The sequence below is a fragment of the Eleutherodactylus coqui genome, chromosome 5 (genome assembly GCF_035609145.1).
Source record: "Eleutherodactylus coqui strain aEleCoq1 chromosome 5, aEleCoq1.hap1, whole genome shotgun sequence".
Classification (NCBI taxonomy): Eukaryota; Metazoa; Chordata; class Amphibia; order Anura; family Eleutherodactylidae; genus Eleutherodactylus; species Eleutherodactylus coqui.
In genome coordinates this window covers 30,951,934-30,974,881 of record NC_089841.1, presented here as the reverse complement: position 1 = coordinate 30,974,881, position 22,948 = coordinate 30,951,934, and the positions used below count along the sequence as shown (strand labels likewise).

The 22,948-nt window shown below is 44.4% G+C and overlaps 1 protein-coding gene across 1 annotated transcript in view; it reads left to right on the top strand.

Moving 5' to 3' along the window:
- LOC136629093 (zinc finger protein 850-like) overlaps positions 1-22,948 on the top strand; it is a 585,720-nt gene that overhangs the window by 240,154 nt on the left and 322,618 nt on the right. The window contains exons 20-23 of the mRNA XM_066605214.1: positions 8,988-9,090; positions 9,331-9,422; positions 9,506-9,581; positions 9,676-9,773. Of these exons, the coding sequence (XP_066461311.1) occupies positions 8,988-9,090; positions 9,331-9,422; positions 9,506-9,581; positions 9,676-9,773 (369 nt within the window). The remainder of the gene's footprint in view (positions 1-8,987; positions 9,091-9,330; positions 9,423-9,505; positions 9,582-9,675; positions 9,774-22,948) is intronic.

The following is a 22,948-nucleotide window of genomic DNA, read 5'->3' as shown; positions in this document are numbered from 1 at the left end:
TCCCATCACCAGGTAATGGACATATTTAGCAGAATCATAGCTAAAGGGGGTGGGGCATGTGCCCCTGGTGCTTCTAGGGAGGAAAGTGCCAGCCTTCATATCAATAATATATATTTTCTAGAGATGAGCCAGGACCAAAATGCTCGAGTGCTCGTTACTCGAGTCGAACTTTCAGTGATGCTCGAGAGTTCGTTTCGAGTAACGAACCCCATTGAAGTCAATGGGCGACTCAAGCATTTTTGTGTATGACTGGTGCTCCGCTAAGGTTTTCATTTGTGAAAATCTCAGCAAATCACCAAAGTCATGTAAAGAACACAGAAATGGATAGGGCAGACGAGGAGCAACATGCAGGGCTGCATTTCGGGCTCCAAGGTCTCACTATTAAGCCACTAGTCACAAGAGTGAGACACCCCCCCCCCCCGCACTGTCAGCATAAAGATCGTCCTCCTCTGCCACAGCTGTAACAGCTGTGGCAGAGAAGAACGATGTTAGCCCATTGAATTCAATAGAGCCGGCTCAGCGCAGGGACCAATCAGGGGCAGCTCTCAGCTGTCATTCATGAATTCATGAATCGGTGTGAGTGAGAGCTGCCTCTGATTGGTGAGGCTGTGACCAATCAGAGGCAGATCATTCAGCAGGTGGGGATTTTAAATCCCCGGCTGCTGAATACTACTCACAGCAGTTCAGGAGAACTGCCGGGCAGACGCGGCTGAACTCCGGCTGCAGCGGAAAGGTGAGTATAAATTTTTTTTTTACGACATGATAACTTTATTCTACGGGTCAGTACAATTACTACGATACCAAACTTGTATAGTTTTTTTTTTTTTTTTTTTTGCTGTACTACTTTTATTTTTTTTCAAAGACATTTAATTTTTATTAAATTATCTCCTGCCACCATCTTCTGCGCACAATATCTTTTTTATTTTTCTGTAAACGTCGTTGTGCGTGTTTTTTGCAAGACGTCCTATCGTTTACATTGATACCATTCTGGAATACATACGACTTTTTGATTGCTTTTTATTGCATTTTTTCTGGCGGTCTTTATTTATTTATTTTTGGGAGACGTTCACTGTGCGGGGTAAATGATGTACTACTTTGATAGTTGCCCCAGCAGGAATGGTGACCCCTCCCCAAACCCCCATTCTAACAGTGATGTCTACTTACTCTGCATTCACTTGTACATCACCTCTCTGTGGTAACCCCCCTCCCCAGTAATGCTTCAGCTCCAATAACTGCACATTATTACACAGCATGGCTTCCTCCCATGACTTGTATGATCTGTCTATAAGTTCAGCCTCGTCTCACTGTCGCAGATTGCCTTTGTCCCAGTGGGGAAGGGGTATTCAGAGTGACAGCTCTCTGCTGGGGTCTACGAGGGAGGAGATGCATTATCACTGCTCTGTGCTTGGCTGTACGTGGGGCAGGGAAGGGGGAGAACATTCAGATTATAAGGTGCAGGGACACTTCAGGAAGATGGATGCTTCTAATATGTTTTATGGTCAGAAGAATCCGGTAATCATGAATTATTATCTGTATGTAAAGAATGACTTCAGTGTCTGTCTGTGTTTCCTGCAGTTCCATCCAGTAAGAGAAGCCCACCAGAGAGATGTCCCCGTCCTCTTCTTCCACAGGACCATCAGGTAGATTGAGATGTCCCTCTGATCTGTAGAAGGCTGTGAAGCTCTTGTCTTCAGTCTTATTAGACGTCTTGTACTTGTGTGATGAGGCCGGTGGAGATGGCAGGATTACCGCTGACCAGAGACATGGCATGTTGTCTGGGTCTTCTCCCAGTTTTTTGGCGGTTGAGACTGCTGGTGGGAATAAGGAGCTAACAGGTTGGATTTATATCTATTTGCTGTTTTATTTCCCCCAAGACAAACAGCGGATGTGTCTGGTAGACACTGATCTCCTCCACTGAGACAATGTGCAGCGTGAGGGTAGATGGTAGTACAGGAGTGTAGAATGAGCAGGGAGCTAGCTGGGTGACAATTAGAAGCGGTGGAGGGAAAAGAACCAGGGAAGCTAGTCCTGAACTGGCACAGCTCAACAAGTTTGCAAAGTTGGCAAATGAGGGGAATGCCATTACAAATTAGCACTCTTACCACCAGGGGAATGTCTTCTGCAGTAAGAAGGTGAATAGGAGCACAGGGAAGGTGCTAGAAGGTCCTAGACAGGTTCTGGTAGTAGGAGACCCAGTTATTAGAAGGACAAACAGTTCAATCCACCACAAAGACCAGGATTGTCAAATGTTGTGTTGTCTTCCTGGTGCTTCAGTTTGACACATTGAAGATCAGGTTGACAAATTACTCTGAGAGGCTAGTGAAGATCCAATGGTCAATGTATGCAGCGGCACCAATAACAAAGTTAGAGGTAGGTGGAATGTCCTTTTAAAAACAATTTCAGCGAACTAGAATGTAAGCTTATGGCAATGACCTCCAAAGGAGATTAGGGAGGTAAACAAGTGGCTGGAGAGTTGGTGTAGGGAAGGAGGGATTCCTGGAGAACTGGGCTGACTTTGCTCTTGGCTACAGGTTCTACTGTATGGATGAGCTGCATCTCAATGGGGAGGGTGCAGCTGTGCTGGGGAAGAAAATGGCTAGAAGGCTGGACGAGTTTTTAAACTAGGGACTAGAGGGAGGGCAACCAGAGAAGATAGGGGGAAGCTAGTGTAGACAGTGACCTTGGACAAAGTATTAGAACTGGGGTGTAACATTGGGAAAGGTTAGTACCGTTAGATCTGGTAGAATAGTTAATAGGGATATGCTTAAAATAAAAAATAACGAAACCTTCTACACGGTATGGTATGTATGGTGACAAATGCTAGAAGTCTGGCCAATAAAGTTGATGAACTGGAAGTAATGATGTTTGAGAAAAACTATGACATAGTGGGAATACCTGAGACCTGGTTGTATGAAAGCTGTGACTGGATGGTGAATTTACAGGGTTACAGTCTGTTCAGAAGGAACGGTAAGGGGGGAGGGCTTTGTCTTTATGTAAAATCCTGTTTAAAGCCCACACTATGGGAAGATGCATGTGAGGGAGATGAATAAGTGGAATCTCTGTGAATAAAGATACATGGACGGGAAAAAGCAATAGTAAAATCCTCATAGGAGTTTTCTACAGACCACCAAATCTCTTACTGAGGCAAATAGCCGAAGCAGCAAATCGCAATCAGTTAATTTATCTGGGGGATTTTAACTGCTGATATAAACTGGGAAACTGAAACCTGTCGATCTCATAGAGGTAAACATTTTCTGTCAATAACAAAAGATAATTACCTCACCCAGCTTGTACAGAACCCAACTAGAGGTATGGCCATTTTGGACTTAATATTAACCAACAGACCTGACAGAATAACAGGGGTGCAGGTTGAAGGGCACCTGAGAAATAGTGACCATAATATAAGAAATTTCCACATGTCTTTCTAAAGGGAGTTTTACCGGGAAGCTACAAAAATACCTTCAAAAATAAGAATATAAACAATAAATATGAAATGTTTAACCCCTTAGTGACCAAGCCTGTTTGCGCCTTAATGACCTGGCCATATTTTGGAAATCTGACGTATACTTTAACATAGAATAACTCTGTAAAGACTTTTCATATCCAATTAATTCTGACATTGTTTTTTTCGCCACATGTTGTACTTTATTTAGGTGGTAAAAAAAGATCGATAGATTTTGTGTAGATTTATTAAAAGTGCCAAAATTGAGAACGTTTTGAAACAATTTTCATTGTTTTTCACATTTTCAGCTGCAATATCTCAAATATGTGCAAACATACTGTACAAATTTTTGATAAGATAAATATTTCCACCTGTTTCCTTTACTCTGGAAGCACATTTGAAAAACTAGTTTTTTAACCATTTAGGTGACGTACAAATTTAACATTCTTTATCAACATTTTGAGTAACACTTTGTTTTCCTGCACCAAGCCAAGATTGCAAAGGCTCATAGGTGTAAGAATGATAGGGTATTCGTGTATCTTGACACCACCAGGATGTACTGGTGGAGTCAAGATTACCTGGGTTTGACGCCCCTGTCTGTCATTGTCACAAAGAGCTTGCTGTGCAGCAGGTCCTGGCAGCCCAGTAAGCTGAGGCTGCAGCAAAAATGTTGGGGTCCCTTTACCGCAGTGTATTTGGCGAGCTGCGCATTTGGACAACAGAAACCCACTCTGCTTGCCCGGCCACAAGAACGGACCCCCTGAACTGTGCATTGGGACAGCTAAAACCCACTTCCCTCGCCCGGCCGCAAGAACAGACCCCGCTGCCATGCAGGGCAGCTGAAAGACCCTCCCTGCCGTCTGGCCAAAAGAAGGCTCCCCCGCTTACATTAATGGAGGGCTGCACATATCTTTCTTGATGTCCCCACGCAGGAGGTGCGCATTGGCGTAGCTGAAAAGGCCTCTCCGGCAGCAGCCAAGAGCAACGCACCTCGCTGTGTGTGTGACAGCGCTGAGCGGAGTGACCATCACGGAATGCACAGGGCCGTAAACCGGCTTTCTTGGCGCTACGGCTGAAGCCCCCCCTCCCCCCTCCCTTTCCTTACCCGCAGTCACCATCTGCCAGGACACAGCAGCAGCCCGTCCACCCACAGCAGCAGCGGAGGCCGAGAATTTCAGACATGCGCCTCTCGCACACTGTCTCAGACAGAAGTAGAAGGACAAAAGCTGGGAGGACAGGGGAGAGCCGCTTACAGCACTTCAGGTGAGCAGTGGATGACACCGAGCCCTCCTCCCTCACTTACTACGCCGCTTCCCCATGCACCTTAGCTCATTCCAGGACCTTAGCTTCTTGACCCAATCGGGAGCTAGGGGTGTGAGAGGAACGTTCCTCCTGTCAAACCCATAGCTTCCGGTGGCGTCAAGATACACGAATACCAATTTTAAAAAATAGACCCTTTATTATATTCACTAAGAGATGTCATGAATATTTTGACCCCACAGTTTTTTTTTTCAGGAGTTAATGCAATTTAGAGGGAAAAAAAATAAAATTTCTTATTTTTGCAAATATGCCGTGCGAAAGACAACTTTTTTAGGTATTTCTCCTTCTCCAATGCTTGCTGCAAACTCAACACTTTTGGGGGGGTATTGCTTGATCTTAGTGACAGTGATAGGGTGTAAAAATTGGCACTCTGTGAGGCTTCTTAAAGCTTGCTGAGGTGCGGCGGTCTTGCACAAAAGGTGCTCAACAAGCTACACCTGGAACTGCAGGAAGGCAAGCGTTCCCGGAGCTTCTTGTAAATTACATATGCAATACAGGTAGGGATCTGAATAATGCCAGACTCACATGGCTGTATGTGAAATCCGCTTGTGGAGGACCGCAGCGGATCCCAGCTGTGAGCCTGGCTGTGGCCCAGCATATGGCCACTTAATGTACTGTGCTCTCATGCAGATGGTCATGCGCAGTGCACAGTTTTTTGTTTGTTTATATTTCCAGCACCATTGCTTAGCGATGATGCCGGTACCTGTAACCCGCCCACACATAGTATAATTAAATGTGGAAAATGTAAATAAATGAGATTTTCAAAACATTGCATTATATATTTTTTTTCTTATCTTTTATTTGCAATAGAACACACATCACAAGGTGAAAGGGAGACATTTTTCCATTAGGAATTAACTCATTTAGAAATTGATGGTAGCAACACATCTCAAAAAAAGTTGGAACAGCAATAACAAAAGGCTGGAAAAGTAAGTGGTACTATTGGAAAACAACTTAAAGGTCAATTTGCTACTAAGTCACATCACTGTCTAAAAAGAGCATGTAGAGAGGCAGAGTCTCTCAGAAGCAAAGATGGTCAGAGGTTCACCAATCTGTGAAAATTGTGGAACAATTTCAAAATAATGTTCCTTAATGTAAAATTGCAAAGACTTTGAAAATCACATCATCGACGGTACATAGTCTCAAGAGATGCTGAGTATCTGGAGAAATGCATGTGCATAAGGGACAAGGCTGATATTCAATACTGAATGCTTGAGATCTACAGGTCCTTAGGCTACACTGCATTAAAAACAGGCATGATTATGTAATGCAAATCTCTACATGAGATCAGGAATTCTTCCATACATCATTGTCTGTGTACACAGTTCGCCATGCAATCCACAAATGCAAGTGAATGCTGTATCATGCAAAAAAGCCAAATATCAACACAGTTCATAAATGCTGGGGTCTTCACTGGGCCAAAGCTAATTTAAAATGTACTGAGGCATCTGTGGTCAGATGAATCAAATTTGAGATTCCTTCTTCAAACCACAGATGCCTTGTCCTGCAGACTCAAGATGAGAGGGACCATCCAGCTTATCGGCGCACAGTTCAAAGGCCTGCATCTCAGATGGCATAGGGTTGCATTAGTGTCTATAACATGTGCAGCTTACACATCTACACACTGTCAATGCTGAGCAGTATATAGAAGTTTTAAAACCCATGCTCCTATCCAGACAATGTCTCATTCAGGGAAGGTCTTTCATATTTTAGCAAGACACTTTTAAATCACATACTGCATCTATCACAGCAGCATGGCTGCTCAGAAGAAGAGTCTCTGTGCTGAGCTAGCCTACCTGCAGTCCAGGCCTTTCAGAAATAGAAAACATTTGGCGCATTATAAAACAAAAAAATCTGGCAAATACCTGTTGAGCAGGGAGGATTCTACATTTGACAAGAATGGGACAACAATTCTTTCCCAAAACTCCAGCATATCATCTCCCCATTTACCAGACATTTACAGATGGCTGTCAAAAGAAGAGTGTATGCTGCATAATGGTAGACAGGCCCTGCTCCAACTTTTTTGAGATGTGTTGCTGCCATCAATTTCTAAATAAGTTTTTTTTTTTTTTTGTTTTGTTTTTAATGAAATGGAAAATTTCTCTTTTTCGCCTTCATGTTCTATTGTGACTAAAATATGGATATGAGATTTCCAAATCATTGGATTCTCTTTTTTTTTTTTTACATTTATTTACATTTTACACAGCATTACAACTATTTTGGAATTGGAGTTGTATACAAGTAGCCCAGGAACCACACAGATGGCTGCTGAACATCTCAGTCAGCAGTAGTTGTCTATTGGTAAGTGCCGTTTGCCTCTTTTTAAAGTTGGTTATTGACAAAGTCCTTAGTGACATCCAGTCAACCCTGAAGCTTAAAATGAAAGCTCACACAGGTAACCGTCTTTCTGCATCGAAACCCCAAACCCCTTCCTCCAGGAGGTGAGAGATATAAAAAGATCACCTCCAACCTGGCAGAATCTGACACCAACACCACACTACTGCCTACCAGGGCACACCATTGCAATCAGGCTTTACCATAGGATGTCCAAGTTGCAGGAGTGATGGAAGATTTCACCAAGGACATCACACATTCGTCACTAACTCCTGGGGGAAAGGGGGCATGGCCTGCCCATTGGAGCCACCTGCAGCAGGAGGTCTCGAGACATTTGTCAATTGAACCGAGAGAGCGTCAGCCACTCTATTTTGGCAAAAGAGAGGCGTCAGGAAAAAACCTACTCCATGGGCATAGTTCGGTATGCAAAAACAAGCAAGCCAAAAAGTGACTGTAGCTGATGGAGTGTCCTCTTCCTAATCTCTAAGAATCCCTCCACCAAGAGAGATAGGCATTTACATTTGTTGTATGTCCATAAGGACATACGACTTCACATGGATAGCCTCAGTACCCAATTAGAAATTATATTAATCTGTCTCCATTAAATACCCCAATCATGTATCAGAGTTGAGAACCACGGACATCTGTATGACCCTCGGTAGTGAAGCCACCAGAAGGCTCCTAGTTTTTGCTCTCAATAACCAGCATCATTGAGTTCAGCTTTTCTCAATCAACCAAACACTAATATGTCTAAAACATTAAAATAGCAGCGCATAAAGAAATTAAAGATCTCAATTTCCAGTAGGAGGCGCTGCCTCCTTTCTACAAAGTCCCACCCGTGTCCAAATCTCCAAGTTTCTTAGAAGAAAAATGGACAAGAGTAACAATGGCACTCACCGTCTGTTTTTTCTTTCTTCCGCTCCTGAGGACACATGGAACTTTGCTTTGGGCAGGCGGAGATAAAGCTGGAGGAATGTCTGTGGGAACCTCAAATAATGTCATTGTAGTTAGAACATAACCCACTGGGACAAGAGCTTTTATAGTAAACCTTCTGTAGATGGCTAACTCAAGAACAAACCAAAATAACACAGATTTATGGTGAGGTGAAGTAGGCTTTAATTTTTATTAAAAAAAATGTCAGGAAATACAGAATTACTTTCTAACAGTGAGGGTGATCAATGAGTGGAGCAGGTTACCATGGGAGGTGGTGGGTTCTCCTTCAATGGAAATGTTCAAACAAAGGCTTGACAGACATCTGTCTGGGATGATTTAGTGAATCCTGCACTGAGCAGGGAGTCGGACCCGATGACCCTGGAGGTCCCCTCCAACTCTACCATTCTATGATTCATCACTAAGAGCTAACTAGGAAGACCTTGAAAGGGAAGGGAATGTATACATCACTAGAAAAATGGGCTGTCCAGGACAGCATCCCTTTATTTAAGCTGTGTGTAATAAAATAATAAACTGAGCAGTGCTTACCCCTCCAGTGCCGCAGCCCCGCTGTGGTCCTGACATTTGTTGTGAGGGCTGACATCACAGGAAGTCGGGTGACCAATGGAGCCAATCAGACGCTGCAGAGTCACATTCCCGAACTCCTGGCATCATGGCACTCAGAATGTGAGCACTGAATCCTGGAGGATGATTCCTGGATCAGCTCCGTGAGTTTGACTTGCAGATGAGCTCCAAGTCACGGGTAGCAGGAACCAGGTAGCAGAATTGTTTAAAGGAGCAATTGTAGCCTTAAAAGTGCATTCACTTTGACATGACTGATAACTACTCCTGTCAAGGCATTTTTGGTTGTCTTGATAATTAATGATCTTTTCTGGTCATGTAAAACCTTCCACACAACTTCTCCAACCGTCTGCTAACTTTTACAATATTTGTCTCACAGCTTTTGTATCAGGATGAAGATCTGACCAATATTAATACTACAGAGACAAATGTGAGGGGCGATCAGCAGTGTAAAGAGGAGATTCCTACAGGTAACCGCCCAGGTGAGTAGTAAGCACTAAATACAGCAGAGGAGAGCTGACTATTTCTCCATGTGAGAGTGGGATTATTTAGAGGGACACCAAGATGTGTACGAGGACACCATGATGAAGGACCATCAGCCACTCACATCTCTGGGTAAGAGGAGACCTCTCTTGATTATAGAGGAAAGCAAATATGAGAGTTACTTAGATTTACCCATCATCACATATATAATGTATTCAGGCTCTGGTTATTTCCTATAGATGGATCCAGTAGGGAAAACCCACCAGAGAGATGTCCCAGCCATCCATATTCTCATGACTGCCGAGAGGAAAATGTTCCAGAGAACCAGCAGGTAGATGACGCTGATGTCTCACCAGAATCTGACCATAAAGTGATGGAACCAAGGACCATTTTAATTTTTTTTTATATGTTTAGTATGAAAATCTGATTGAGATTAAGGTTCAGGTTAAAGATGAAGCAGAAGAGATGGATGTAATGGCTGATCAGCAATGTAAGGCAGGGAGACGTCACTAAAGGTCACCTAGAGCCCATCATCTGCTCATCACATGCTGATAATCAATTCTGTCACTGTGTGTTTCCTACAGATGGACTCATGGAAAGAAACCCAGCAGAGAAATGTCCTACCCGTCTATATTCCCAGAACTGTCCAGAAGAAAAGCCAAGGGTCCCAGAGAACCATCAGGTAGATGAAGCTGAGATTTCCTCAAATCCTCTATAGAGTGTAATGCAGCTTTCTATTTAACTTCTCTACGCTCTTTTTCATGTTCATGGCTATGATAGGTAGGGATTACAAATGGTGTCCAGTTTCATGAAAGATTGCATTAAACTTCCACCTGTTTGGACATCCAATAGACAATTGAGATTTAGTGTGGAACAAATGTAAAGTTCTGCAGTATAAAAGATAGACTAATTGCTCAATTCCAATCAGCTGGAGCTAAAGCTAACAGAATATTGTCATCCAAATGAAAAATAGGTTCAGCGCTCGTATAAGTGACAGTTACTTTATTGCAACGCGTTTCGGCATTAAAAGAGCCTTTTTCAAGCAATAATAATTACAGCAGCAACACATATATATATATATATATACACACACATCATATGTAATAATAGGCTCTTACCTCGCTAGACGCTGCATACCTCGTACATCCCAACCCGAGGAGCATATCTAGTGACGTCATGACGCTAGTCACTTGGTGCTAGAGAACGTAGTGATCATTCCCATAATGAACGTTGTGGAACACACGCTTTGCGTTCCAATTCTACTATTACAGAGCCCGATCCATTCATAACTATATGACATTGCTATACACATAATCAGTTAATAGTAAGGGGCACGGTTCGATAGCCAGTGCTTCTTCCAGGGTGGCACATTGTAAATATACATTAAATACATTATCTAAAAATAAGGTATGAGTTATATTGTCATGTACTGAAGGAGGCTTTCAGTCGTTATATTCCTAGAGTTGCTATCAACATAATTTAATTACGTGTATTAGATTAGATGCATTTGACAAATTTACAAACCTTTTTTGCTTTGTTTTTTGCAAAAAATACAAGAGCAATGTAAACACCACAACTAAAATAACAAGTGGTCCTCTGACTTCTCCACAAGATGCCACATTTGCCTTCTAACTGCCATCTCAGAATTATTCACCCCTGAATAGAATCCCTCACAACAGCACACATTAGGAAATCACTTGTTGCTTCAAGCACACCGGATGCAACTAATCAAGGGCTTCATTAGTTGCATCAGGTGTGCTTGAGAGAAAATACATCAGATACCTGGACTGGCAAGAGCTTTGCTGACTGTGATGTTTGTTTGCGTGTTAGAAATACGGATTAGTCAAGAGACTGGTCTAAAAAGGTAAAAGAAACAAATTTTGCCTTTTGCAAACAAAGAAAAGGATGTAAAAAATGACAAAGACACTGGATCTAGGGATATAGCTGGATGCAGTTCACATGCTCAAAGTTACAGGAACACTGGCTACACTATCTAGACATGGCAAAAAGAGTCGCCACTAGATACTGGAGGAGGCAGTTGGTAAAAACCCTTGAGTGGCTGGAAAAGACCTGCAGCAAGATCTGGTGGCAGCAGCACTGAGGTTCCCTTTTATATAGTAGGATATATACTATAAACTGATGGTCTTCATACCTGAACTCCAACACGTCCACCTCTACTCACCCAAAAGCACAACGGCTTTAATGAGAGCTTACAAGAAAAACAGGAGTATAAAAATACCAAACGTAATGACGCAAACGAAGCCCGACAGTGTGTCAAAATGAAGCTCGCTCCTATGCTGTTACACAGAAGCGAGTATCACTGGCATCACTCAGAGCGGCCATCATGGAGGCAGGGTGGAAGGAAAGTGCTCTCCCCCCACCTGCCTCCATTCACTGTAAGCAGACAGTCATTCCGAACTGAATGACTGCTGTTTACCCTGAAGGGCTAATTGTTTAGTTCTCTGCATGCAGAAAGCGAGCAACTGAACAACTCTCGCTCAGTCATTCAGTCTCTGCATGTATTTACACGGGACGACTATCGTTCAAACTCCTGCGGGAGAGCGCCCATTCAAACAACCCTGAACGATAATCGTCCCGGGAAAATGGGCCTTTTAACAGTATTTTAAGCTGAAAAAAGACACATTCCTGACTCCAAACTGGCAATCAGAAAAATCACTGGATCAATGACCCTTCTGAAGTAATCCACATATACAGAATAAAATGTCCTGACTGACCGACTGGCGGAAACAGAGCCGAAACTACTAAAGTTAGAAACCTGAAATTTGGACAGGAGCTTCCTTACGTGGGTGAAAAGGGGGTCTAAGCTTGTATGGCAACTCAATATGTAATGCACCTGTGAACTTGAATCTTGGCAAAAATCTATTGAACAAGTAATTAAAGACATATTTTAGGAGATATTGAAGCACGTGGTGGATCGCTGGGATGATTTTGCCATTTTATCTCCATGATAGTGATGGAAAGAATTATAACAGTTCTGCAGGCTATTTTGCTGATATGCTGTGACCGCACACTTATGGTGGTTTGTGTGAATTAGTAGAAGGTGGGCAAATATTTAGGTCCATGTTTGAAGTCTGTCACAATAGAGAGTTGTATGGAAAGTTCGGAGTTGAAGGTAATATAATAAATAGGCTGTGTCTTACTTCTCCACAAGATCTTTCTAGCAGACATTTTCATGTTTACCTGCCTTATGAAGCTGTGCTGATGACACTCCCCATTTTTCAAAGTACTTCTAATTCTGGGAAAACGGCTAAAAAGCACCGCTCTACATTTACTGATGCAGAAGAAGAGCTCAATGAAGCCGCTACTAAAGTGCACGAGAAAAAAGGGAAGTTTAGCAAGCTGAAGTGACCAATTACTTACAAACAAATCCACAGGTTAATAGAGCTGCTGCAGCTTATTATCAACTGAATAACTCAAAAATTCATAGATCTGGAGGAGCTAAATAACAAAAAAAATAACAGAGGTTCATAGAGCTGCTGCAGCGAATTATCAACAGAATAAGCCTGAGGTTTATAGAGCTGCTGCAGCGAATTATCAACAGAATAAGCCTGAGGTTTATAGAGGTGCTGCAGAGAATTATGAACAGAATAACCCTGAGGTTTATAGAGGTGCTGCAGCTAAATACCAAGAAAATGAAACCGAGGTTCATAGAACATCATCCTCTAAATATCAGCTGAGTAATCCCAAAATTCACATAGCAGCTGCTAATAGATACAACAGAAATAATCCAAGAGGACGACCAGAAAGGCGATCTCTTCTTTCCCGTGGCATTCCTAAACACCCTCAACTCAGACGGTCTTCCCCCATATATCCTCATACTTAAAATTAGCACACCCATTATGTTAGTAAGGAACCTAAATTATATAATGGCACCAGACTACAGATGAAAGTTCTCCATTGAAATGTTATCAAGGCCACAGTAATCACTGGATGTGCTAAAGGGAAACTGTATTTGTACCACGAATACTATTATTACCCACCAGCTACCCATTTGAGTTTGACCCTTTCCAATCTAATGTCGGGCCTGACCTGACATCATCATTTTCCTCCTCAGCTCCGATGTCGGGACAGGCCCGACACTGCAGTGCAGAAGTGCATCTGCACCTGATCATCAGACACATCGGGTGCAGATACACTCCTGCACTGGTCCTCATCGAGGACCCCCAAGGAGAAGGCAGAAAGCGTTTCTAACCCTTTCTGCCTTCTCCTTTACACATTACATAGTGCTCAATTAGCGCTATATAATGCACGGAGATTCCGGCTGGCGATCATGTGACCGCCGGTGTCACCTGACCCCCAGCGGTCACATGAACGCCGAGCCGGGAGCCTGCACCGTGGGGGGGCTGCTTACCTGTCCGGCATCTTCCGCATTCTCTCTTCTGTCTCCCGTCTCGGCGATCATGTGACCGCTGGGTGCCACCTGACCCCAGCGGTCACATGATCGCCGAGCCGGGAGGCAGAAGGGAGAATTTGGAAGACGCCGAACAGGTAAGCAGGCCCCCCCATGGTGCAGTGAGCACCTGCACCTTCCTGAACTGTCAGTTCAGGAGGGTGCAGGGAAATGTATTTTTTCTCATCCATTCTCACCAGCTCCAAATTATTTGGAGCTGGGGAGAATGGATGAGAAAAAATAATTGGATTGGAAAGGGTTAAAAGACTGTAGTTCTCTTCAAAGTCTGCTTTGCAATGATGATCAATAAATTGCAGGGAAAATCACTGAAGGTAGCTGGAATAGACTTGAGGGAGGACTGTTTTTATCAGGGTAAGTTCTATGTGGCCTGTTGTAGAGTGAGTTCTGCTAGCAATCTGGTGATCCTCACACTTGAATGTAATACTGCCAATGTAGTTTACAAAGACTTCACTAATCCAGATTATACAGGTATTATGAGAATGGTTCATATAGTAAAGGAACACTGTTACACCAGTAAAAACATAACTCAATTACTTGTCCAATAACCAAGACTAATAAACCAAAGCAGACGTAAATCTGGGATAATTGTCAGTACTGTTAAGAAAAAGAGAAATACATTTGTCAGATTATAATTATGGAGACAAATGCACATAATTCTGAAAAGAAATGTTTGTTATTCTGCGGTTACTTTATTTTAAAGGGATGATCTTTATAAAATCCAGCAGTGTGAAGCACATTATGATCATGTAGAATCAAATACAGCTACAAAATACAAACATTTATAGAATTAAGGAGTGATTGTAGCCTAAAAAGTGCATCCTCTTTGACATGGCCATATAACTACTCTTGTGAGGTTATTTTTGGTCATCATGATGATTAATGATCTTTTCTGGTCATGTAAAACCTTCCACACGACTTCTCCAACCGTCTGCTGTCTTTTACAATATTTGTCTCACAGCTTTTGTATCCGGATGAAGATCTGACCAATATTAATACTACAGAGACAAATGTGAGGGGCGATCAGCGGTGTAAAGAGGACATTCCTACAGGTAACCACCCAGGTGAGTAGTATCCACTAAATACAGCAGAGAAGAGTCGCAGATTCTCCTCGGTCAGTGGCTGCAGATAGTTATGTAGATTTATAAGCTCTGGGATCTGTCAGATTCCGCTGTATATTCCCCCATTCAGCCGGAGTACAAACTAAATATGGATGACATGTGATACCATTATAGGTGATAACACATGATGGGCATTTACGGCACGGACATGAAACACACCTATGTGAGCGGGAACTACTTTTCATTATATAATATTAATACCAATGAGGGAGAAATAGTTTTCCAATTCTGGGACTGGGGGTCCTTTTACACTGACCAACTCTTGATCTGATGTAAGCGGCGTAAGTATAGGGGGTGCAGAGGGTGCGGTTGCACCTGGGCCCAGGAGCCCTAGGGGGCCGATAAAGTCTCTCTTCCCCATATTGAAAACCAATACTATCAACGAAGCTTTATAGTTGAGGGCCCAGTTCTAGACTTTGCACTGGGTCCCAGCAGCTTCAAGTTGCGCCTCTGGTAACGAGTGATGATCGGTAGGCAAGTAAATCGCTGCTGGTTTCATTTTTGTTTTACACAGGTAAGAATCGCTACTATGGGAAGAAATGATCTTTAGTATGACCGCTGATGCACATAGGCCGGCTGGTCGTCTCACCGGTAATATGGAGAGATGTATAGCTACCAGGGACCATTTGTTTGCTTGCTGAAAATCATGGATCAGCGTTCACTAGTATGTCCGCTCAGGGATGTCCTTTTTTCCAGGTCGTCACCCCAGCGGCCCCATTACAATGGAGGTTGCCCTCTGACCTCGGTAGCGACAGGAAGAGTCCTTAAAAGCACCTCCCTTTCCACCATGCTTCAGTGTCTTCCTGTCCCTACAGTGGCCAGATGAAGCAAGCTCCAGGGAAACAGCAGAGTACTCACCGGCACGCTGTGCGAAGATCCCCTGGAGGGTAGAGGTCGGGGCCGCACACCCTAGCAGTCCCTGCATCCCCGACCTGCGCCGCTTGGAAGCCATAGGCCGCCGCAGTAGCGTTGGTCTTCCTGTGCGGGTCTGCATCTTCAGGCCGCCGCTGCCGCGATCGGATAGTTCCTCCCGGCAGGGGAACGGCAGCCTTCCTGGGCCTCCGGCTTCCTCGGCGCGCATGCGGTGATGACATCCGGCGTGGTGACGTCATGCGCTCGACGTAGGGGGCATGGCTACCGACACAGAGCCGGAAATGGCGCCAAATTTCAAAAGTTTCTCCATAAAAGCAGGCTTTACTCCACAGAAGTTATCCTGCTGACTGCCAGAAGGGCCAAAAGCATGTCTACACATGACAGCTCAGCACGAGAGGGAGAAACAGAGACCCTACAAACCGTGAGTAGGCTATAAGCCAAAAAATGGAACATGCAAATTTGTCATTTATGCTGCATTGGATGCATATATGTTCCCTTTTTTTCTCCCCTCTCCCCCATTTTTCTGTATGGGTTAGATGGATAAAGAAGGTCCGAAGGCTAAAGCGGACCCCAGGAAAAAATCCAAACAATGTGTCCTCTGTAGTAAGAGACTTGAGGATAATCATAAAAAACCCTTATGTGAGGAATGCACGGGAAAGATACTAGCGGAGAAAAGGGCGGCATTTAAAACTGACATCCGCTGTATGATTAAAGAAGAATTGCAGGCTGCTATGGCATCCCACTCTCATCCTCAACCTGGTCCTTCACGGGCCCCTAAAAGGCCAAGACAAACAAAGTCGGCGACCTCGATTTCTGGCGAATCCCTGGAACTCCTGTCAGAGGGAGAACTGGAAGATCCGCCATCATTGGTTGAGGACGAGAAAAAATAGTATTTTTCCTCGGACGACATTGGGCACCTCATCAAAGCGGTGAGGGAAACCATGCAAATTGAAGGGGATCACCTGCCCAGGACAGTCTAGGACGAGATGCTTGGGGGCCTCCGGTCAAGACGGAAGACCATGTTTCCGGTCAATCAGACCCTGCAACAAGTTATTGCAGACGAGTTGCGGGAACCTGAGAAGAGGCTATCGGTCTCGAGAAATCAGGAACCGGCTTGCGTTTGCTCGCGAAGACGTCCGCCTGTATAGAGAGACCCCAAAGGTCGATATACAGCATGCAAAGGTGGCCAAAAAAAACCTTCTACCTTTTGAGGACGCATCGCAACTCTTGGACCCAATGGATAAGAAAATCGACTGTCTGATAAGGAAGGCCTGGGAAGCGTCGTCCTTTACCGTCGAAGCTAACGTGGCGGCAACATCCGTAGCCAGGTCCATGATCTTATGGCTGAACAGGCTGGAAACATCTATCAAAGACCGGCTCCTAGGGAAGAGTTAGCCAGCTGTCTCCCCTTCTAAAAATGACCACCGCCTTTCCAACTGACGCATCGGCAGAGACTGTTAGATACGGCGCAGTAACACCGCAAGAAGGGCGTTATGGCTAAAAACATGGGCAGCAGATGTAACATTCAATAACAAACTCTGCGCCATTCCATTCCAAGGGGAATACATGTTCGGGCCCGTCTTGGACAAAATACTTGAAAAGGTCGGAGACAAGAGCAAGACCCTTCCAGACAGAAAACCCTACAGGAAACCATCTTTTCCAAGGAGGACACGGCAGCCACCTCCTGAAATTAAAGGAAAAGGGAAGATGGTCGTATCCCAAGGGAGGTCGGGGTAAGGAAGCTCAACCCACTTCTGATTCAACAGGGGGTAGACTAGCACGTTACCTGAGCCAGTGGCAGGGGATAACATCTAACCCCTGGGTACTTCAGATAATTGAAGCTGCGTACCGAATTGAATTTCACTCTCTACCTCCTAGGAGATTCCTCCTAACCTCCCCCGGGTATCGCCAAGAACAGGGAAACCTGCTAAAGGCCATCCAAGAGCTTAAGGACCTAGGGGTCATTACGCAGGTTCCCGATCACGATAGGGGTGAGAGATTTTATTCCCCCCTTTTCTTGATAAAAAAAAAAAAAAACTGCTCTAGCAGAACCATCTTCAACCTCAAAGCCTTAAATAAATTCATTTCCTACAAGAAATTTAAGATTGGAACTGTGAGGTCCATCGTATCACTAATAGATCCCAATAGTGTCATGTGCACAATAGATCTCAAAGACGCATACTATCATGTCCCAATAGCCGCAGTTCGCCACAAATACCTGAGGTTCGCCCTGCTGGATGGTGACGCAATCTATCACTATCAGTTTACGGCTCTACCCTTCGGGATCTCGACTGCCCCTCGAGTCTTCACAAAGATAGTGATAGAGATGACAGCATATATTAGGCGAAACCAGATTCTCATTTTTCCATATTCGGATGACTTTTTGTTGGTGTCAAGAACCACAGAAGCCATACGTGCAGACCTGTCCATAGTCCTATCTACCCTGAATAATTTAGGGTGGATAATAAACGAACAAAAATCCGATTTGACCCCAAGTACAAGGAAGGTATACTTGGGCGTACTACTAGACTCCCACATCCAGGAATCTCGACTTCCACTATCCAGAAGGGAAGACCTTATTCAAGCCATAACCTCCCTGTGCCGGGCTACTACGGTGTCCATCAGAGAATCAATGAAAGTGCTGGGCCTTCTGACAGCCTGCATACAAATAATTCCATGGGCACAAGCCCATACCCGACAACTACAATGGTTCATCCTTGCTAGGTGGGACAAACGGCAGACCTCCCTAGACAAAAAAATGAGCCTGTCCGTCCAAGTTAAAGAATCCCTACGCTGGTGGACCCTGCAGAGGAACCTGAGTAAGGGTACCTCCTGGTCACGGGAACCTGCCATATCTGTCACAACAGATGCTAGCAAAACAGGATGGGGAGCGCAAGTAGCCGACTTAACCCTACAGGGAACTTGGGATTCCCAAGTAGCAACACGGTCGTCCAGTTATAGAGAACTAAAAGCAATATGGGAGACCCTTCGTGCGGCAGAACACCACTTAAGAGGAAGGCATGTAAACATCTTAACTGATAATATGACAGCCCTGTCGTTTGTTCGTCACCAGGGGGAAACGCAACACCCACACCTCCAACAACTGACGGCAAATATACTTCGCTGGGCGCAATCCACCATGCTGTCCCTTTCAGCTATTCATCTAAAAGGGTCCACAAACATTATTGCCGACTTCCTCAGCAGACAGAGCGTCCTTCCGGGAGAATGGGGTCTGAACCAGCAAGTCTTCAACCAACTAACACGCCAGTGGGGAGAAACACAGATAGATCTATTCGCCACGAGGGGAAATACAAAATGCCGGGACTTCTATTCGTTCAACCCAAGAGACAACCCGTATGGAGTAGATGCCCTGTCTCAAAGCTGGGACATGGACTTAGCTTATGCATTTCCCCCCTTCCCACTGATCCCGCACACTCTCAGAAAGATTCAGGCCAGCCAGGCATCAGTAATCTTAGTCGCCCCCATGTGGGACAAGAGACCCTGGTATCCCCTACTAAAGGCTTTAACGATCCGGGGCCAACTTCAACTACAGGCCATGGAAGATCTCCTTCTCCAGGGCCCTCTAACATACTCGGGGGTCGAAATATTGAAACTAGCGGCCTGGATGCTGAAGGCATGATACTTCGAGTGAAGGGACTTTCCCACAAAGTAATTACTACCTTGACCAAAAGTCGTAAGCCCGTAACTACAGCCATCTACAACAGGATATGGAGAAAGTTCTCAGAATTCTGTAAACTAGATCCGAGCAGAATTCTAGAGATCGATATACCCACAATCCTGGAATTCCTGCAGGCGGGCCTAGAGAAAGGCCTTAGCCCAAGAACTCTTAGGGTTCAGGCAGCGGCAATAGGATCATACCTAGATTTCCCCTTGGCGGAACTTCGCTGGGTTCGTAGGTTCCTTAAAGGGGCAGACAGGCTTCGGACCTTTATTAGGGAAAGCTTCCCTACTTGGGACCTAAATCTAGTTCTAAATAGTTTCTGCCAACCACCCTTTGAACCCCTCTCCCAACTCCCCCTAAGACTACTTACGCTAAAAGTTGCTCTTTTAGTCGTCATAACTTCGGCCCGGAGAGTAGGAGAACTACAAGCCTTATGCTGTGTCGAACTTTAAACCCAGCTTTTCTACCGAAGGTGGTGTCCAAATTTCATAGAGAGCAGACAATTACTCTGCCCTCTTTTTGCCAAAACCCCTGTAATGACAGCCAATGAGAGTTTCACAGCTTAGAGGTGAGAAGGGCTGTTCTAACGTATTTAGAGGCTACCCACTCTTTCCGAAAGAATAACAACCTCTTTGTCCAATTTCAGGGGCCGGGCAAAGAAAAGACGGCATCTAAAAGCACTATTGCGAGGTGGATCAAGACTGCCATCCAGGAGGCATACAAAGCTCGGGGTCTCGATTCCCCCGGGGAGAATCAGAGCCCACTCCACACACTCCCTCTCCTCCTTATGGGCAGAGAAGGGCCAGGCGTCTGCCGAGCAAATCTGCAAAGCGGCCACCTGGTCTAGTCTACACACATTTATCAAACACTACAGGGTTAACGTCCAGTTGGACAAAGACCTGGGATATGGACGGAAAGTCCTCCAGGCAGTAGTCCCACCCTAAAAGTCGCCTATAATTTGGTATTACTCCATTGTAATGGGGCTGTTGGGATGACGACCTGGAAAGATACGGATTACTTACCAGTAGTCCCTTTTCCAGGAGTCATCACGACGGCCCATAGTTCCCTCCCTTTTAGAATTATGTTCTTTTCAATGTAAATATGACCGAATAAAGGTAAATTTTGGTTCAGTAAACATTCTCCACCGTAATAATTTGCATGGTGGAAAGGGAGGTGCTTTTAAGGACTCTTCTTGTCCCTACCGAGGTCAGAGGGCAACCTCCATTGTATTGGGGCTGTCGTGATGACTCCTGGAAAAGGGACTACCGGTAAGTAATCTGTATCTTTCATGACCTGACAATCCGCTGTACAAATGTTTGTGTCTGATAATCAAGCCGTGTAAAAAGGTTTTGAGGAGCCATTAATTCCTATTAGACTCCTATCAAGTTGTTATGTGCTAACACAATACAGAAGATGGAGACAAAGATCCAGAAAACAGAATATTGGGCGTATACAGATCTTTGCACATGAGTCTTGGGCTCAGACTCCTCAGTGACCGGCATTCTGGATCTAAATGATCCAGCTATTGAAATAGAAGACAAGGAAGCGCTGCAGGCTAACTGTGTTTGGATTACTCTCTGCCACTTGCTGTTGCCCATGCTCCTCTTCAAGCTCCTACTGCAATCACTAGAGAACGTTTAAGGACCCCCTAATAATATCCCCACTGTGGTCCTACTAAGTTATAGTGCCCCCTGCTGTGGCCCCAATAAGTAATGTTACTCCCACCCTGTGGCCTCAACTAGTATTGTGACCTCCCGCTGTGCTCACAATCAGTTGTGTATCTGGATGCCTATGGGCCCCAGGGCAAACTTTAAAAACCAAAAGATATCATTCAAGTCCGTTTCCAAGTGGATCCATCATGTCCCCCAGACAACCCTGCTAATCCTCCAAGGTCCTGCATGCAGGCCCTATCATTTCCCCAATAGCCACCATGATTCACTGGCCCCCAACACAGCCCCCACCATCCTCCACTGCCTTTCAAACAGCCCCAATCATCCTCTACTGTTCTCCAAACAGCCCCTATCCTCTTCAGTTGCCCCATCATCTTCCGTTGTGCGCTTTCTCTCACAGACTCACAGCGTGACCTCGCATCTTTACCCCGCCACAGTCACTCAGACTACAGTGAATGCTGGAGCCACGGAAGGAGGAGTGAGGTCACTCTGTCAGCTTGTTGGAGAGAGCAGGACATGGCAGTACTGTGAGTAAGACTGAGCACTAGTAGTGGCATGAGCCGCCGTACCTTTGAGAGTGGGAGCAAACTATGTGGTCATAAACAAGTGTGGAGAACCCAGCAAGGGTAGCACATGCCTTTTTTGCCCCCGACTTGGTCCTGGTCTGACTTAATAGCATATAGAATTGTATGTACTAAGCTGTTTTATGGATGAGCAGTAATGTATTTGCTGTACACCATGTGTTACTGACATTCTGCTTCAACTGAGATTTTCGATCAGTTCTTTATGAAAAGCAAACTAATTTTTGTGCAGAAATGGACGACATCCATCTGTATGGAATATACTAAGTCTGTAGCTTGGGCTCCGAGATCTACCGGGCACAGAAACCCGAAGCTCGTGAAGGACTCTGCTGCAAATTACTTTTCATGACCCTTTTTCATATTCTCCAGGACTACCAGAATTAGTTACTTGTAAGTCCCGATTCACATCTGCAGTTTTTAGTGATGTTTTCTTCACTGACAATTGCTTGGTGTTTAAGTGAGCTGCAAACCAAGCGCCTCTGAGAAGTGAGTGATTCTCACTCTCTTACTCTGTCAAGACCCGTGTTTACATGGGCCAACAGTTTACCGTAATGGCTCTTTTGAGTGATTACTCTAGCTAATGTCAGCCTGTGTAAAAACACCCTTAGATGATGATTACATTTTGCTACGTGATTTGTTATTTGTATAGAAATGTTATTTAATATTAGTATAATTTTTGAATGTTTATAGCATTGAAGAATAATCTGCTTTCTTCTTGGCAGATATCGGGAGCTCAGAGGGACGCCTGATATCTGCAGACTGTAAAGCAGAGAATTGTGGAATTACACAAGATGCATATGAAGAATCTGCCATTATCCCAGATATCCCCTGCACCCTTTACAGCAAAGATCCATCATCTGATCCTCTTATACACGTCCCATCTTCTGATTCATCACAGACTGCTAAGCAGAATAAATGTCACAGAAGGGAAGAACATCAAGGAGCTCACACAGGAGAGAAGCCGTATTCATGTAAGGAATGTGCAAAACGTTACTATTTTAAATCCGATCTTGTTACACATCAGAGAACTCACACAGGAGAGAAGACGTTTTCTTGTTCAGAATGTGGGAAATGTTTTACAGGGAAATCAGGCCTTGTTAAACATCAAAGAAGTCACACAGGAGAGAAGCCATTTTCATGTTCAGAATGTGGGAAATGTTTTGCAGAAAAATCTAATCTTGTTAAACATCAGAGAAATCACACAGGAGAGAAACCATTTTCTTGCTCAGAATGTGGAAAATGTTTTGCAGAGAAATCAAATCTTGTTAAACATCAGAGAAATCACAGAGGAGAAAAGCCCTTTTCTTGTTCAGAATGTGGCAAATGTTTTGCAGAGAAATCACATCTTGTTTCACATCAGAGAAGTCACACCGGAGAGAAACCGTTTGCTTGTGCAAAATGTGGGAAATGTTTTGCAGTGAAATCAGTCCTCGTAAAACATCAGCGAACTCACACAGGAGAGAAGCCGTTTTCTTGTTCAGAATGTGGGAAATGTTTTGCA